Source organism: Chaetodon trifascialis, chromosome 8 (genome assembly GCF_039877785.1).
Source record: "Chaetodon trifascialis isolate fChaTrf1 chromosome 8, fChaTrf1.hap1, whole genome shotgun sequence".
NCBI classification, from domain to species: domain Eukaryota; kingdom Metazoa; phylum Chordata; class Actinopteri; order Chaetodontiformes; family Chaetodontidae; genus Chaetodon; species Chaetodon trifascialis.
In genome coordinates, this window is record NC_092063.1 from 3947339 (window position 1) to 3966889 (window position 19551).

General features: G+C 42.2%; 1 protein-coding gene across 1 annotated transcript in view; it reads right to left on the reverse strand.

Moving 5' to 3' along the window:
* LOC139334559 (uncharacterized) overlaps window positions 1-19551 on the reverse strand; it is a 26912-nt gene continuing 7361 nt past the window's right edge. Inside the window, exons 4-11 of the mRNA XM_070967506.1 lie at window positions 17829-17919; window positions 15271-15357; window positions 10973-11125; window positions 8534-8663; window positions 8369-8401; window positions 7857-7954; window positions 6023-6106; window positions 1-552 (exon numbers count right to left, since the gene is read on the reverse strand). Coding sequence (XP_070823607.1) covers window positions 451-552; window positions 6023-6106; window positions 7857-7954; window positions 8369-8401; window positions 8534-8663; window positions 10973-11125; window positions 15271-15357; window positions 17829-17919 — 778 coding nt within the window. The 3' untranslated portion in view covers window positions 1-450. The remainder of the gene's footprint in view (window positions 553-6022; window positions 6107-7856; window positions 7955-8368; window positions 8402-8533; window positions 8664-10972; window positions 11126-15270; window positions 15358-17828; window positions 17920-19551) is intronic.

A 19551-nucleotide genomic window follows, 5' to 3' on the forward strand; every position in this document is an offset into this window, starting at 1 on the left:
CATCATCATCATCATCATCATCATCAGCGCACTTCAGCATCCCAGTGCTGCTGTGAAATCCTTCATTACCGATTCACCTCAAAGCAGAAATTCAGTAAACTTGAAGTCGACTCAAATCGAAACTCCCTCTGACATGAAGTAATGTGACACAGATCGGTTTTATATTCACAAAATCGATTTCCACTGACATCCCGTCGTCCACATGCATTGGCATCACTGTACACTTCATACTGTCGGACTGGTCAATCAATCACATCCAGTGTCTGGTGTAAAATAAGACATCTGTACAACAACACAGGAGGAAAACACAAACAGCTTTTAACATCAAATACTGCATTACACATTATATCCTCTCTGAACTGCGGCTAAGGAGACGGGATCTGTGTGGTTTGTTTAATAAGCATCTCTGCAGCCTCAGTGACTACCAATATGTGCTCTGTACAGTGTAACTCATAGACTTTCAGCGTGCGCCCTCTTGAAGTCGTGGACGAACTGACAGATCAGCCCAAAGAACTCCTGAGAGTCTTGATCCGCCGGTTCTCCGAATTTAACCTTGACAGGAGAAAAACACGATGAGTGACTTGGAAATTCAAAACTTTAGCTGGATGTCAATTACAGTCTCAGACCTTGCAGCTTGTAAAACATGTTTTACAATTAACAACTGCTTTCACTCCCATCAGTGAGCCGCTGGCTGGGTCGTGGATATTCTTCTCAACAATGGTCCTCTCATATAATTATCTCATATACTTTCTCAGCATGCAGCCCATTCCTTGAGTGTACTTAAACACCGAGGCAGACGTGCACTGTCGAATTAGTACATATACCTCAGTGGTTAAGGGTCAGTGGCATAAAACTGTTAGTAATTTTAAAGTCAAACTTTATCAGAAAGGGTCACAGTGGTTAAGTGTGCTAATTGGCTCATTGCATGCTGTTGACTGTCAGGCTCACACTATGCTGCTCTCACTTTCTCCTCATTTTCTTTATGTCTTATTATGTTTCAGACATTTAAAAACACCATTAGGCATTAAATGTCCTTATGCTGTTTATATGTTTAATGTGCTCACTGTATTAAACAGCCCCAAATAAGACATTTACCAACATTTACAAACGGTGTCCCACACTGACTGTCGGCAGCACGCAGACATTAGCTTTGCTGGCTTTACCGGTTTTGCTTTTTTAGGTAAACAAGAAGCTTGATGCTATCTTACGCCCGTTCAGTGAGTGCTAATGTAGCTGGAGTCAGCAGCCAGTTAGGTGGTCCAGACCCCAGGAAGTCACAGCTCCCAGCTAAGAAACAGTCCAGCACATGGGAAAACAGTGAATTGTCTTTATAGTTCAGTTTTTAAAATGTTAATTAGTAAGCTTTAAAGGTGCTGGCAGCAGGATTTTGTTACCTTTGGACAAAGCCAGGCTAGCTGTTTCCCCCTGTTTCCAGTCTTTATGCTAAGCTAAGCTAACTATAGCTGCTGGCTGTAGCTTCATATTCACCAGACAGATGTAAGAGTGGCATAAATGATCTCACCTAACTTACAGCAAGACGGTGAATAAGCTTAGTTCCCCAAATGTCAAATTATTTCTTTATAATGAAATATTCATGGCCACAACGGCTAGTTTTGGTTGGTGTGGGCAGATTGAGGTTTTGTGGAGGAAGATATAATGTCACTGGCCAACAGCAGAGTCAAACAAGTACAGTTTCAAGGTCTCAAGTTTCAAGGAGTTGAATCAAAGCCACACGTCTCTGCATGGACGAATTTAAACTGAACAGAACGAGGGCTTTATTTAACATCGCCACAGGTAGCTTAATAAAAGCAAGGTGGTAATTTTTAGCACTGGGTATGAAGCATTACGTCAGGCAGGGCACTGAGGTCGAGCTTGTATTAACTGATTCATCCGTGATTAGCTCTCCCAGCAGGATCCTTTCTCAAAAAGCAGAACCTTTCCCACCAAATCTGAATGTGCAACCGTTTGCTATAAATGGTTTCTCAACCAAGAATCCTTTTATTAAAACATGGACAAAAACAACACAAACTTTATTTTGCCTCAGCTCCTACTTTAAGAATTCGCCTTAAAAATAGACTTATGAAATGAATTTAATACAATATTTAAAGCTTAAAGGCAAAATGATGAAATTAAACTGCTAGAATCACTTAAACAGGTTTTAGATATTATCCAAAAACTGACCACAATTAATCACCTAAAATTAGCAACATTAGTAATAATTAATCATTAAACCAGACTATGAACAGTTACACGGGCAGGGTAAGGTCTGTATTAGGTCTCTTCGTGCTTCCGCGGTGGAATTGCTGACAGTTAGCATGTTTATATTAGCATGTCTCCCTGAAAGGTTCACACAAGTGTGAGACACCTGCTCTCAGAAAGTCCCTGATTGCAAAAGGGGATGTGAGCTGATTATTGCCTCTTCTCCATAATACATAACACTCTCACATCAGATGTGCAAATAAGCCTGTTTGCATACTTTCTCTCAATATTTTGTGCTTCCTCTTACCACCTGAGGTTTTGGTAACACCTCATATTAAGCTACACAGTCACCTTTAACGAGCTGCTTATAAGCATGCATATTAGCAGCATATTGGCTCTTTCTTGGTCATTTAATTATTAATGCTGTATCACCCACTCAGTTTGGGGACATCGTCCCTTGCTTTAGCTGATCAGCCTTGTTGTTTTCTGTGCATGTTGAATATTTGCATGCACTTTCACGGACATGTGCTGTGCTCGGTAAAAACATCAAATCCACAGTCACGCTTCAAACTGCCTTTGTTAGAATAAAGGGAGTTCCTGTTCTATGAATCAATGTGTTTCCACCTTAACGAGTGAGGATAAGCAGGATAATGAGATTGGCTACTGGTTCCTTTGGTTCCATGTGTATCGTACCGTGGTGGTAAATGCTAAGCTAGAAAACAACAAAACAAATTCAGAGCTTTCGATATCTCCATGCTGCCATTAGAAATGCATAAATGGTACACTGAATCCACCAATTTCTGTGGTTGAAGGTATTTTCAAAAGTTTTAATTGTAATTACACCACTACAGTGAACTATATGTGCAAAAAGCAAAGGTAACACTACACTTTAACCCTCCCTTTTTAGCATTTATAAGCACTATGTAGTGTAAGTGTTCAATAAATGGTTTATAACACACTATAATGTAGCAGCAAACAGATGTCTCTAACTCCTCCTGTGGGCACTAAACAGAGAGATAAACAATTTATTACATTTTTATACAGCTACTTTATAGCATTACATATCCACTGTTAACTTTAAAGATACAAATAAAGTTATAAGGCCGCATACTGAAATGTTCATTACCCCCAGCAGAAGCATCCTGTATCATCTTTAATCGGCAGGTTTGAGCTCTTCGCTTGAGATTAAAAGCACCTTATCTGCAGTCGGCGAGGTGAAATTGATTTTGTTCTATCACGTCTTAGCGACGTGGTGTATTAGAGATGCGTATAATGTGAAGGGAAAGCGGGAATGTGACGTAGCTGTCGGCTTTTAGTGTTATATGAAGGCGTGCGACGTATCCGACCGCATCACATTAGAGAGGATATGTTACAGTAAAGCATGTTATGTGAAATGTCTCTTTCTATTTAATACTTTTTTTAAAATATCACGCCTCCAGAGTAATGTCAGAAAAAGGCCTTGTCACAATACCCCCCCACCCCCCCCAAAAAAACATTTCATAAGCTCCTTCTGTGTTTAATAAATTTGTATGTTAGCTATTCAAGGGCATCATTATGAATTCTCCCCCGCCATGACAAGATGTGACTCAATATGACGCCTTTTCCCCAGCCTACCGCTCCCCTGCACAACACCACAGCCCAGTCAGTCTCAATCACTTTCTGCACTGCCCCCACAAAGACTTTATTGTATATGCAGGAGGAGAACGGGCGGCCACGCAGTGAAACATGCAGCGATGACTCCCGGTGATTAAAAACAACTCCTGGCCTGAAGGAGACACTAAAGTTAAAGGTCGACTTGTTAGGTTTTAAAAGGCCACAGCCGGAGCGTTTTCAAGAACACCTGAAGGAGTGATTTATGTTAAGAATGAGAAATCTCATCTTTCACTTTAGACATTTTGGGAAAGACGCGTCAAAGGGAGTGAATCCCCCCTGAGGAGAGGTGTTTGAATGTGGTTTCATATGTACAGTAAGATTATGCATAAACCAACCCAGTTTGGGAATAAAGTATTAAATGTAGTTTTTAAGATGAAGCTATGAAAATACCTGTCTGCCAGAAGATGCCCCCTGGAGTCATTTTGATCTTCCATATCTACAAATTATGTAACTCACGTAACAAATGCTATCTCAAGAGTGTTTCTGTGTCATTGATTTTTCATTTGCACTGACTGAAAAGAACCTTTTTTGAAGTTAATTCAAGCAGGCTGCTTTAATGATGTTTATTCCTAAAGGGTTTCAGCCTCAAATAAAGCAACAAGCAACCCTGACACCACTTTTAATTTTTAAAGAAAGTCTAAAAAAGGGGATTTAAAAGTTTATTCTTCACTAATCTTGTTTTTCTTATCAAATTTTAAATGTAGTTTGCAGACAGATTTTGCTGTCAGACATGCTAATAGCACTGTCGGAGCGTTGTGGATTTCCTGCACAAGCTTCTTAAAAATATGCTGCTTATCAGAAACGTACTCAAAGTCGGTAACACAAATACGTTAGCTTCACTTGTTGGGCACAGTCTGAGCTACATGTGGTGGACATTTCCTCCTATCTTGTCCCTGCAGGTTTCCTTTAACAGCACTCACATGTTCATATGCTAAATGCTACAGCTAACAGCCAGTTAGCTTAGCTTAATATCAAGAAATCAGAGAGGAGGAAAACAAACTAAATCTTTGTCGGAGGCATTGATTTCCTGCAGAAGCAACCCAGGCTAGTCGTTTCCCCCTGTTTCCAGTCTTTATGCTAAGCTAAGCTAATAGCTGTGGCTCCATATTTGCTGCACAGACGTGAGTCAGTTTTTTCATTTCTAATAATCTCTGCAAGAAGGTTAATGAGCAGTTTTACCAAAATGTCGGACTGTTCCTTTACCCTGTGAACCCGATGCTGTTGGTCATGAACGGTTATGCTTATTATTTTTTGTGCGCTCACTTTGAAGTGGAAAAAGTTTGCAGTGGACAGGAATCTAATTGTGGGTCTAATATAACACAATTCCACAGCAGCTCGCAGCTCACGCTATAATATCTGAGTGCTCAAACGCCATCTACGATGATGGATTGTCCATAGAGATATGGGGACGGTGAGAAAATAGGCACTACTTTTGTATTGATTGTTTTAGGTGGGGACTCCATAAAAAAAGACATAGCACCTGTTAAGATGTCAAAGGTAGGCTTGAGTTCTATAAAACTAATCTAACCAGGTTAGTGAGCAAAGAAAATGTCCTCCTTTATAGACAATGTGATAATAAAAAAAAAAAAACTACAGAGGGAGCAGCACGTCTACTAAATCTGATGACGTGTGTGACTCTCAGACAAAATCATTGACAAATATCATAGTCCAGCCAACATGGGGCAGAATGAGATGCCACTGAATCCAACTGGTCCCACATCAGATACCCTGCTGCTCTAACAGATCCTCATTTTTAATCTCGTGCAGACGTGCCATCACACTTTAAGGGTCAGGATGAACTTGTCTCTCGTGCTCTGTGGCTACAGCAGACAGCGGCAATTGTTCACTAATCCTGAAAAAATTACCCAACAGATACCATTTTTCAGAGCTGCAAATCAGTGATGCTTGCTGTTAAATGATGTGGAGGCCAAGGCTGTGCACTATATATCAGATACACCATGTTTTGTAAGCCCTAAAGGACACCTCGTGAAGAGGAGGTAACCTTGGGGACTTCTTCCTCTGAAATATACTGTATGCGCTCTCCCAGCGTAGGGTGAGGAGATGCGATGACAAATAATTGAAGAGGGCCGTCTACATGCCACTGGGACGGGAGACAATCCATCTCTGAGGCTGTGCAAAAGAGATATTGAAATAATAACTCAAGTATTACCAGTATGACAGAGTAGAGTTCCTTCATGTCCTCACATGTCTTCGTCAATGCCGAGAGATCCCTGCCGTACTTCTCAGTTGCCATCTGAGTTACAGAGAAAAGCACAAGGAACTCAGGTGAGTTTGTTTATTCGTTGAGCCCAAACCCGACCCAAGACTGAGGGAGCGGGAACTATCGGACGTGACCAAACCTGAACCTCATTTCTAAATTTTTGTCCAAATGTATTTGTGAGCTGGATCCAGCTGCACGCTGGTAAATGCTGTACATTTGATTTTATTTGCAATTAGGGAAGGCATAGAAAGTAATGTTTTGTCTAAAAAACTGAAAATCTGTTCTCTGGAAATGGTTTGAATAAGAGTTTTATGAATCTAGCTGAAAGGCCTTATCATTTTTACATTTGCATGTGTGTACAGATTAAATAAATAAGATATAGCGTGTTAATATATTAGATTTAAAGGTGGATTTTGGGACTTTGGTCAGAGCCAGGCTGGTTATTTTCCCCTGTGTCCAGTATTTATGTCAAACTAAGCTAATCGACTTCTGGCTCCAGCTTCATGGCTTCTTCTCATCTTCTCCTCAAAACGTCAGACTAATCCTTTAAAATCCAACGAAGTGAAGTAATAATGCACCACATTTACATCATTAAAGGGGTTTTGACCACTAGTGGCACTGCAGAGCAGTCTTTTAATGGGTGAGGACGATAATTTGATACGTAATGAGATGTAAATGGAATCTGAATGAACAGAATAGTCACAAAATAGTTACTCTGTATTTTGTTCAGAGGGTTCATCTCATTCATTTACTTGGCTATAGCTACAGTTTGAGCAGCTAGCTTATTTCTGTGTCCATGCTTACTCTATTTTGATCCTAAAATATCAATCAGTTATCACTAATAAGGGTCATCCTAGCTCCTACGTTATTACAACACTCAAAAATGGCTGAATGACTTGTTGGTTGGTGGTTAGGGGTGTCATGCAAAGGAGGAAAAAAAACATCAGAACTGATGAGGACAGAGGCAAAGTGGAGGTTATGTTTATACTAGCAGGAAGTGTAAATTAAATAAATATGTGTCTCAGAATATTTTTTTATAAGCATCTGAAAAGCTGTCGAGCCATTTTGCATGCACTTTAGAGACGGTCCCTAACTTCACCTCATCTAAAATCCAAAGTACCAGACTTCAGTTCATGGCTCATAAAGTAAAAATAACAGCTGTGCAACATCAGTCTTCTGGTGAAAACTGATGAAACATTACTCAGGATGAATGTGTGAATATCAAACAGCTCTCTGTTTCAAGCTTAACGCCCTTTTTTCATTTTTGATTTTGGCAGATCTGCATAGGATGTTGTGCTGCTTTAGCTCCTAACTGTTCCTTTTTACAGTGTGCAGACAACCACCATTACCAAGCCAATACCCGACATCATGAAAATCAGCTTTATTCTGTAAATTTTAAACTGATTTATGGACGTTTATCCTAAATGGACATGAGTCTGTTATCAGTGTGTATGAGGGCTGTGTGAGACGAAGTGTTTGTGGAAAATTATATCAATCAGGTGGTGGGGGGGGGGTAAAAATCTGATTTGGATGCAGCTCATTTCTCCTGAGAGCGCATTATCTGTGCATATCCAAATCATGTATTCGCATTCGTTTACATCCCTTGTGGAAGAAATGCTCCGTAAAAGGCGGCAACATGCCAAGAAAAGACGAGGAGAGACAAACAGTTCATTTGTGCGAGAAAGAGTGAATGCAATCAATGCCGTGTTTTTTTACAAGAAGATGCTTTGTACCTTTAAATGAATGCGTAAATAAATAATGAACACAAGATATATTACTTCACCTTTAGGTCTTTGGAGAAGTTGGGCTGTTGAATTCCAGCATTCCTCTTCTTGGAGGTTTTGCTATACTGAATGAGTTTCTGCAGTTCATTCTTCAGGACTGAAGCAATACACACACACACACACACACACACACACACACACACACACACACACACACACACACCTTGGTTATCATCCATCATATTTGACCACTGAAGCAAATAGCTGCTTTAAATCAGATGCTGTCTCCTGTGTGATCCTGTGATGTGCTGTATTTGGGCTTGTGGCGACTGTTTGTGAGTCATCATACAGGAAATATATTGGATTGAGCCCATATATTCCCCAGACAATGAAAGCATGGTGTTCACAGTATACTGAAACCACTACTGCAGAAGGATCGAGTAGATTCCACTATCACACTTCCTCACAAATGACTTACATTAGCACAAAAAGTAGGGTCAGTATTCTAGAAACCGCAGCAAATTTGAGAACAACAGTCTTTGGACGCAGTAGTAAAACGTGATCTACTCACCATCCACCTCTGCGGTCAGGCCTTTGATGGAAGCTATCCAGAAGAAAGGACAAAAACAGCAACACACACACAGAAAATACACATTTCACTTAGCAGACCTCAAATGGAAAGCACCACACTTTTTTTTTTCTTTTCAGCTTTGATCAAATCTTGGTTAGCGAATACCTCCCGGGACAGTTTCAAATTCTGCCAGCTCCTGGGTAAAAGTGGCCAAGCACGGTTCATGCAACATGATCTGCTCCACAAGGGCGTGGAGCAAGGTGAACTTCCTGTCTCTGCCACGGAGCTGCGAGAGCTGCGAAGGGAGGAAGCACAGAGTGAAAGGACAGCAGTAACCTGCGGTCCAAGGACGCAAGGACTCATAACACAAAGGAAGCGAGACAGATGTTTGCTGTGATCGCTGCACCTGTGTGTGCAGCCTCTTTCCTGAAGGCCAGGGACAGAATAAGATAACAAAGTATGCAGAAACAGAATGCACGCATTAAATCTTGGAATTTCTATCGGGCGTAGCTTTGCTCTGAGTGCTGACATGAATGTAACCTATATCAGTCACACAAAACAGCTAGTAAATACTGTGTGTATACTGTGGAGGGACGAAGTGCTTTGACTCAAGTACATGTTATGCTACTTGCTATTGCTGTAATGCAACATATTACACATTTTACTCTACTTTGCAGATTAAGATCATTAATACAAAATATTTATCAACCAAATATTAATGATGTATCATTATTATCTGAGTACTTCCTCCAAAACTGTGTGTAGGTATTTTTCATTATTGCTCAGAATTATTAGTAGTCGCAGCAGTAACTGTGCTGTCATACGTACATACATATGTAAAATGCTAATTATCACTCTACAATTCAAGCCATGTTGCTATATAATTGAAATGCAAGCATGGCCGCTCCAATCCTATGATAGACACTCATGGTCTTTTTCTCAGTTATGATGTTCACCAATCTGAGGCCTCTGAGGACTATATGTGCAAGACATGCAAGTATCCATGCTCACAAGTGAAAAGCAAGAATCAGGAAGGTCTGAGATAAACTCAATACATTTTTCTCGGAAGCAGTCGGCCATTAATTCAATGAGAGTCTGTCTGAAGCAGCAACAGTTTACTATTCTCAATTAGACCTGGAAACGCCTCGGAGGGAACGCGAGGCCTCGGCTTCATTAAAAGGAGCAGAGGACGTTTTACTTCTGTGCCAAGAGCGCTGCCCCTTAAACCTTCCCAGAAGAGGGACCTGCACACAAAAGAGTGGTTCAAAATAAATTCAGCGCGAGGCAGAAAAGACTCTCACAAAGCCCAGAAAACACTTAAAACTGTTTGTCCAACAATGCTGAACTTTGAAAGGAGTAGTTCAACATTTTGGGAAACACGCTTTCTTCGCTTTCTTGGCGAGAGTTAGACAAGAAGATCGAGACCGCGCTCACATTAGTGCAGTAAATATGAAGCCAGCAGCCAGTTAGCTTAGCTTAGCACAAACGCTGGAAACAGGCTGTAACAGCTAGCCTAGCTCTGCCTAAAAGAAACAACATCACCTCTGAAGCTCATTAATTATTAGGTCTTGTTTGTTTACTCTGAGGTGTGAAAACACCATGTTTTGCTTTCCTTTTTGGATCACATGCTGAACTATTTCTTGGCTGGGCGTCACGTATGTAGACTCCAGGAAGTCACTGCTACCAGTCAAGATGTAGCCGTCCCTTTTATACTTTGGCTTTTTGTGCAGATTAAACAAATGGCATCCAACTTTTTTACCGGTGAGCTTTGGAAATGCTGGTTGGTGGATTTTTCCTTCAGACAGAGCCAGGCTAGCTGTTCCCCCCATTTCCAGCCTTTATGCTAAGCTAAGCTAACTGTCTCCAAGCTCCAGTTTCATGAATACCAAACAGATACAAGAGAGATATCAATCCTCTCATCTACATCTCAGCAAGAAAGCTAATTAGCATATTTCCCAACAGGTCAAAGTATTGTGGTTCTCAAACTGGGGGGTGGGCCCCCCTGGGTGGATATAGAGCCACTGCAAGAGGGGCGTGGGTGACCAGGCTAAACATATGGAGTGAAAGTTGAATTAATATGATTTATATTGAGATAATAAACAAACGAGTTCGCTGACGCCATCGTTCTGACCTTTATTTCATTTAAATGCATCTTGGATCCTTTTTCTTAGCTGCTTCCACAGTTGTTATTAATGACTACTAAAAATGGTGAGTTGGAGGGTATGAACAGCTTATGAAGGGGGACAAAAGCTTGAGAACCGCTGCTTTAAATAAACCCGAGAGGAGGCTCGCACATTTAGCTCTATTGAAAAGATCCACTGACTGTCTGACTGCACTTAATGATGGTTCACTTCTAAGAGATTCACCCACGAGCGAGCACACTTTGTGCAAAGTTTAATTTCTCCTGCGACGGCAGGTACCGACACAATCGCGTCTGTCAGACGGACTGTATCAAAGACCCGAGCGAAACTGGCGAGGCCGCCGCAGAAATGACAAGAGAGAGAGCTGAAGGAAGAGAAGCCCTGCTGTGTATATCAATGAGTAGTCTTATTAGCCTCGTGCTGCAACTCAATCAAAGGTCAGGCAGCAGCGGTGGAGTCGTACTTTAGTTAAGGAGGAGAGGCGGAATCCCTTGGCCTTTTCCTTTCTGGCGTTCTCGTTGAGGTAATTGCCAATGGCGAGGAGGTACTCCAGCACGGAAACAAATGACCCGCAGTTGTTCAGCTGTGTGCACATTCTGATCTTCTGGTTAATCAGCTGGAAGACAAACACAGGGGCACAGAGCAAAGTCATTTTGTTCTGCAATCCGACTGCATACAGGCTCTCGCATTCATTTCTCCACACAACAACTGTGAAATTTAAGCAGAATGAGGCTGAAGCTTGTTTTGGGGCTCTCTGTGCTGACAAAGTGTAGACAAAAATAACTCAAGGCCGTAGGATTTTACTGTATAAAGATAAACAGCCATCTCACAGCACCTCATTTGACCTCATAAAATGAATAATCAGGGCTTGGTTTGTTTGGCAGGATTATTATTTGGTATGCAATTGTGTCAAGTACAAATATCCCTCTAGAATATCACACGATTTCCCTGTTTAACCAGATCTGAGCAGACCCTGTTGAATATGGATAGAAATCATACTGAGAAGAAATGAAAGTGGAATTTTAGGTTTTGCCAACGGTGTGTTGGAGGAAAAGCAAGTTGATGCTGTGGGAATCGTAGTCCTTGACAAAGAGTTAGCTTTTCCAAACAGGGTCCACGCCAGCCAGCAGCAACACTCCCACCATATGCTCCTGTTTTAAGAATAACTTCCCAAAACCTACCAGTGGGACAGCCTCGGTTACACAGAAGAGAAAGCAGATTTCCAGCCATTATTTCAACTGGCTTTGCTGAGGACCATCTGTGCCATCGCTGAAATGACTGTGGATGGTATAAAACACAACTGAAACAGCTCAGCGCATGATTCATAAAACCTGCTTTTACAATGTCATCTGATTAGAAGCGAAGTTCAGTTTTATAAAAATATGTCAAAACGTAAACAGTCATTACAGAACAAATTGTAGGCACGGTGTCATGTGCTGTTCATTCAGTCAAAGGCAGGAATCAGTTCAGTTCTTCTGTTAGCTCTTAGTTTACAGCAAACTTGCGCAAAATGTGAAAATATTCTGGACGACTCCTCCTGAGCTCCATGAATGTAACCAATCAAATGTGACTTTGGGCATCTGGCTAACCCCTCCCATCATCAACTTAAACGTCAGCTCGTGGGTCACTTAGCGAGCGGAGCTGTATCATACATCATTTACATTTCCAAAAGACGGCCATGCTCTAATTTATTCATTTCTCCCTCGTGATCCACCTCCCGATCTAACAATGCGGGTCATGGAGGCTAAGCCAATCGGGGCATGAGAGACGGTCCTGGATGGTTTATATGGAGAAGCTCAGGCTGTGTGCTGCTCTTTGTTGGAGGTTAGGAAGTTAACCAGACGTACATTTGCCAAACCAAACAGTTAGCGTTCACCCTTGAAGTCTTTTTTTCCACTAAAATCAAAAGAATATTGTGGAAATTGATTCTGATTAAACATAAATCTCACCTTTGTGTGGCTTATTACTCGAATTGGCAACAGTATTTTTTAGATCCTGTACATATTGTACACATACAAACACTCGTGCAACAGTATTACAATTTCAGCATGTGGCATTGGTATTTTTTCTCATAAGAATAATGGCAATAGTATCTTTATGGGCAGTAGTATGTTTTACAGAAGTTTGGATTTTTATAATCTATACCTGTGTTCATATACGTAGTTGATTTTTTATTCTGTATCCTTTATACTATCTATCGTGACCCTTCTGGGCCACTGTTTTTGCTTTTTTTAATACATGCTGGCTGTAACGACTTAATTTCCCCGGTGGGGGATCAAAACAGTCTGATCTTAACTTGTTTTGTCAAAGTAAGTTTTCTCTCTGCCTCATTACTGCTTTGATGGTTGGTTTGCGATGTTAGTGGGTGTTTTTCTCCCCAACAGCCACAAGGGGCAACAATGAGCTCGTTCAACAAACGTCCACACAGTGACACAAAGGTGAGATTTATCAGAGGTGTTTTCAGTTTTAATAAAAGACTACAGGATGAAGTGTGATTGGTTATCTGGTTTACAGCCCTAAGCTTTCCTGTGGGACATTTCCCATGCAGTGGATGAGGCAGTCTCAAATGGGACTAGATGGAGGGCAGCGGGTCTCACCACAACTCCATATCACAGATTGGGTGTGGATCTGCAGTCCAATTTGAAGGATTCAATTTAAAATCCCTCTTGGGACTACATCCCAGCTCCATTTTCAGTTTCACTCAGAAATATGTCACATTACAGAAGCTAAAGATGCTCTAACTTCCATCTCTTTGTGACTTTAATTGGAAAAAGCAGGTGCGATTAGCGAAACTGCTGAAAAAGCTACACTTGGTTTTACCACTCAGTACATCACAAGCTTCAGGGGATGCCTCCTGTCCAGAGCTCTTCCTCCTGTCTACTGCATCACTGGCTTTGGCTCTGAGTCTTCGCCTCTCTTATTTGTATTGGGAAATAGCTTCTCACAGAACACATCAAACAGTTTTAAAGAGCTGGGTTCAAAATACGGAGTAAAACCCGTCATTGTCAGCGGCAATGAAACTTAGCATCAACAAGCACACTGTAGGTGCGAACATCCCTGAGGTGGTGACTTCTCAATTTTCTCTCCTCAAGCCCCGTCTGTCAGGTGGTGGGCAAATCCTCCTTAATGTTCGGGCTTTAAGAAGTCTGTCGTGTCAGAGAATTGAAGGATTTAGACTGTTCTGCAACAGAGAGTCCCCTCACCTCTCCATGTTTGAACACATTGCATTGTGAGACAGTGACACACAAGGCTGTGGACAGTAGATCAGAAAGCAGCACGCCTTTCATCACAGAGTACCTGCATGCAAATACCAAAGTTTGATCCAAAAGTGACCTTTTTTAAAAAAATAAATCAAAGCGACATCGCAGAAACACGAGAGAGAAAAAGCCGCGAGTAAATTGAAACTTAATGAAATCGCTAATCTTTCTTGTTGAGTCATCTCGCCGGCGCGCGATATGTTTGTCCCTGTGTTTTTTAGACAAAGACAAATTGCTGTCACAGTCAATGGATTACAGTGCCATCATTCTTATCCATTGTTTCTCTTCAGTCTCAGACAGTCAGCAGACAAGAGATTAGGACTGAAGCACTGATGCTGAAAGGAACAGAAGCGTGAGGGAATCACATAAGAAACAAAGGACAGAGGAGCTGGAGGTATTCTGGCTGTCTGACTGCAATATCTTCACGTCCTGCAGACCCTAATGCCAACAAACTACAGTTCTCTATGAGAGTGTTAACGAACAGTCTGACACCAAGCTGTAAACATTTGGCTGCGGTTTAAAAAATCTCATGAATTAGCTCATAAATAATCTATATTTAAATTGTCGCTTTGTGTATTTTTCTACTTAATTCCATCCATCCATCCATTATCTATACCGCCTATCCCTTTCGGGGTTGCGGGGGGCTGGAGCCTATCCCAGCTACAATGGGCGAGAGGCGGGGTACACCCTGAACCGGTCGCCAGCCGATTGCAGGGCCACATTCAAGGACAAACAAACATTCACACTCACACTCACACCTACGGACAATTTAGAGTCATCAATTAACCTAATGAGCATGTTTTTGGTCTGTGGGAGGAAGCCGGAGTACCCGGAGAGAACCCACGCATGCACGGGAAGAACATGCAAACTTCACACAGAAAGGCCCCGCCTGACCCGGGGATCGAACCGGCAACCTTCGTGCTGTGAGGCACGCGCACTACCTGCTGCGCCACCGTGCAGCCTCTACTTAATTCATCCATTTTAATTAAAGAGTGCCGGTCTTTGAAGAGAGTCCAGAAGTTTGTTCAATGAAGTTAAATTCATTTGTTTTTCCACAGTGAAATCCCCAAAATGGGTTTTCGCTGCGTGTCTGATAAAGATAAAAACTTTGTATGTTTTGCACCACGTACAGAAAAATTGGACTTGATTTGATTAAGATCCATCTTTTAGTCTCCGTCAAATGAAGAGAGGTGTCTTAAAGTGCCTCTCATGCCTTTCTGTTTTCAAGACTCTTAACCATCCTGCAAATAGAGCAGAGGCAGCTTCACCCTCCACTTCAAACATAAAGCTCAAACTGGAGGGGAAAAAGCTTTCATGTATTAATGTTGCTCCGTTCCCAGATGGTCTTTTCATTTATGTCTAAAGCCACAATGTATCTGAACATTAGCATTTGCATTATGGAATAAATTTGCATGTTCGTGTTTCACCGGGCGCTGTGGAAGAAGGGGCAACTTTAAAATCTGTGGCTTTTGATTTGACTGCGTGGGTGACGGGGTAAACTCACGGGCTGCAGGTCGTCGATGCCGATCGGGAGCTCTCTCAGAGTCAGCAGCAGGTCAAGTTGCGTGCTCAGGTGGGGGATGTTGCACATCTGCAGCAGGGAAAAGATGTGAGCGTATGCAGAAGAGAGCGCAATTATCAGATCATCAGCCAAGCTCTTTCTCTGATTATTCAGAAATATTCAAAAAGCAGCGCTGCAGGATGATGCTGCAGTGACATCCAGTCCTTGGATGGCCGCAGCTTGTTCTCACAGGCTCGAGCTCTTTGGCGAGATTACCTCAGGTGAAAGCAGAGCGCCGCGGGCCGGCCGACAGGCTGATTTAATAGAGAAACTGAAGGCTTGACACCTTGAAACGATTGGCTGAGCCGCCTAGTCGACCTTTGAGTCAGTGCTAACCTCTAATAAATCACTCCACATTGTCAGACTGTCCTGTTCATGCTCAGGTACCATATCGCAAAAGCCAAAAGGGCACTTGGCCTGACGGATGGTTCGGGAGAAATATTAGGATCAGTGTTAGGAGTCAAGGCCACGTAATCATTTGGCTATTTATAAAATAAACGTCCAGGGATGTGTCATCCGCCACCCTCTGGAGCACCGGTCTCCTCATCTTGTCACATTTTCTGACTCATTTTACATTTCTAATGAGAGGTTAACAGATCACACTGATTCCTTTGCCAAGGTAACACTGTTGTAATCTAATCCGTCTTGGGCTAAAATTGTGTTGAAACATTAGTCACCGCCTGTAAATGAATCACATTCTCAGCATGTTTGCAGACTTTTTCCGAGATACATAACCAGGAGCTCTCGTGTTCATCAAACTGGAGATATAAAAAGAAATACTCTCGTACAATTCCTGATTTGGTTCAGCACAGGGTTTAGGTTGTCAGTGAAAGCATGACAGGCATGATTTAAGAACATGCAAAGAGCTCATATACAGTGGAGTGCATCAGATTAATAGCCTGCAAAGCATGATTAAGATGTGTTTCATCTCAGGGAAAAGGTCAGTGCTCCTCTTTAATGGCAGAAAATCTGTTCCCAGATGTCTCACTTATGTCCTCCACTGACATCCTGAGAGGAAAGCGATTATTCAGAACTGTTAGACAGATAATAGGATGATTTTCATCTGTCGAAAGGAAAACAAGACTCAACAGTCTCCAGCTACGCTAGCTTAGCGGCTGTGAGGTTGCACTGAAGCACAGCGCTGCTTTGAGCTGAATGCCAACTTTAGAACAACAGTTCTAACATGCTGATGTCAAGCGGGTTTGACGTTTGTGTTTCACATGCTAACGTTTGCTGATTAACAATAAAATCAAAGCACAGTCGCAGGTATTAAGGGTGGCACGGTGGACCAGTGGTAACACTGGTGCCTCACAGGTAGAAGGGGCTGGGTTCGATTGCCGCCTGGAGCGCTGTGGGCGCTGGGGGGGTGTCCCCCACCATGCCTTCGGTGCCTGCTGCCCTTTATCTTGAGGAAAGGGGCCTTGGGTCAAATGCGGAGGAACAATTTCACCAAAAAGCATGGCACGTGCATGTTGTGTGGTGATTGATAAAGTATGTCATCTTCTTCATCTTCTTCTTCTTCTTCCTCTTCTTCTTCTTCTTCTTCTTCTTCAGGATCACCAAAGATATTAGAATTCGTCTTGAGGAGGACCTGCATTCGTCATGGAAAATTTTATGGCCTGGATCCATCCAGCAGTTGTTGAGACAAAATTAAAAATTTTGGGAATCACTAACAACACCATTCATCCTTGAACATCTTCAAAAAATTTAATTGTGATCTGAAGCCACGCTGTCAGCATGACTCAGAGGCCCCACCGCAAAGCGCCAGCAGACCACACGCGTGGTCATATGAGGGAAAACTCAGTGTGGTTCAGAGAGCAGCCGAGGTCGGCCAGCGGCCCGTGGAGGACACGACCGACTGCAAGTAATAATGATGCTAGAAAGTGTGATGATTCATGAAGAATGTGTCAGCCCTTTCATTTTCTTTAATAATTTAATGGGTTTGAGGGGGAAAATGTGTGGAATGACTGAAAATTGCCGAACATTAGGTTTTGAAAAAACCCTCAGAAGAGTGAGCAATCACCTCTAATCTTAGGAGTTTCAACTGATGCCGTTTCAGACTCTATTAAGTGCAGCATTTGAATACCTGCTTTAGCTGGCAGCAATAAAGAGGACTGATTATGTTGTCAGTTTAGAGGCATTCAGGTTGTTTGCAGTTTAATCATTTCTTACACATGAAATCCCTTATATCTGGTGTCAAATATTCCTGAAAGGCACCGTGGGCTGATCCCAGCGTTACCCCTCCTGCAGCATTTAACCAGCCCCACATAGGTCAGATGACTGCCAGGCATGCTGGGAGGTGATAACCAGATGAATGCTAAGAGCGTGTCATGACACCCACAGTGTGTGAATGAAGAGGAAGGTGAATGAAGGCCTAACAAGGCCTTCTAAAGACAGTACATGAGCAGGAGCTGCATCAGATCCTGCTTGGGTTGAAGGAAGTTGCTTTCCTAGTTCTGGTCATCGTTATTGTGGCTAATATGAGGAGCTAAAAACTGTACCTCCAGCATGTACTGGTCCACAATATGCAGCTCTGACACAGGTCCTTTGTGGGATTTGTACATTTCCACATCATCCATGGTGGGGACGTACCTTGAACATAGAAACAAACATAATAATATGACTGTTAGAGGCCACACTAGCTTTCAGAATACTCTAAGCCTCTGAAAATGTGTTTTCTAAATCACCTTCTTACTATGAATAATGGGCTCCTACATGAAAACACTATTTTTCCAGAGGCGATGTGAGCACCAGGGTTTAGCAACATGTGCATCAGAATCTACGGACAAACTCTGATGTTGCTTATTTAGTCATGAATATTTAACATTATAGGAGGAAAGTTTTCAGGCGCTTTAACGCTCTTGCTCCTTCTGTTGTGTCTGAATTTGTGAATAAAACTATAAGCAGGTATGCTTCCAATAAAGGTGAATGTGTCATGCCAGTAAAGAAATGTCATTTAGCCAATGAGCTTTTTCTTTTCTGACAGTAAAGAAGCTCATTTGTGTGGTGCGTAATCGTTAAAGCAGTGTCAGACTGACTTGCCTTTGCTGACCTCCAGTGGTTTAGCTTCCCACCTTGCTGCAGTGATGTACAGGTGTACTCCAGGACCCTGTGACATCACTGGTGGGTGTGGTTACAGGTACAACAAAGCACATGTCTGTCAGTGTGTTTAAGAGGTGAAACAGACCACAGAGGGCACCAAAGCACTGCTTTAAGTAACTCTTTAAGCCTGCAGTGACAGAATTTTTGGCCGCAGAGACGATATGTGACTGACATATTACCACCTTTAAAGTTGATATGGCTAAGTTGTTAGCAAATAGTTTCTTATTCATGCATCCAGGAGGATCCGTTTGAAGTCGTGTTTGTGTCCACCTGGTAACTGGAAGTCCAATATTCACAGTTCTAGTTGTGTTTTTGGTCTCTACCAACTCCTGAGGGAAATATCTGCCTCTTTAGCCGCTAAATGTTCCACTATGTTCACCAGCTAGTCGCTAACTACGTCTGTCTGCGGTTTAATAAACTCACTGTGCACTACCTGCTCAGCAACAGAGCTTTGAAAATACATTGATGAGAGCGAAAAAGAGCAAAAACATTGTGTGCCCTGAAACCGAAGCAGTGAGGTTTAAAAAGCAGTGAGGTGGACCTGCACAGCTCACCACTACACGCGAGCCTCTTCACATTACACATTTGATCCATTGCCATTAAAAAACACATGAATTACAGCTGCTTTGCTTTCGTCACATGGTGAAGAATAAACACAAAAATAATCACACATGCAAAAACAGCTTTTCTAGAAAGAATGGAGGAAAGTCTACAGACAGACAGAAAGGTAGGAACTCCAGAGATGATGTCTGTAGGTGGCATAGTGAATATTTTATTGCTAAGAGGAGAGAGTGCATGTTAGCCTATAGCATCTGTATAGTCTGATGGAGTTTGGCTTTCTACTGTCTGAATACATTCAGTGTTTCTGATTCATGACTTCATACTCAGAATTGATTGATTTGTTTATTGATAGTGCTACAATCAGTGTGCGAAACATGGGAGGGTATGTTGAAACGTGAGGAGCAGCACAGAAAATACCGCTGAGTGAACAGCTGCAGCTGCTGGCATGGATGACGGCATCACTGATTACAGCTGTGCAAACTATAAATACAGGCGAATTAATGCATCTAAACTCTCAGCTCTGTTCGTTTCTCTCAGGCCGGCATCACATTGGAAAATATA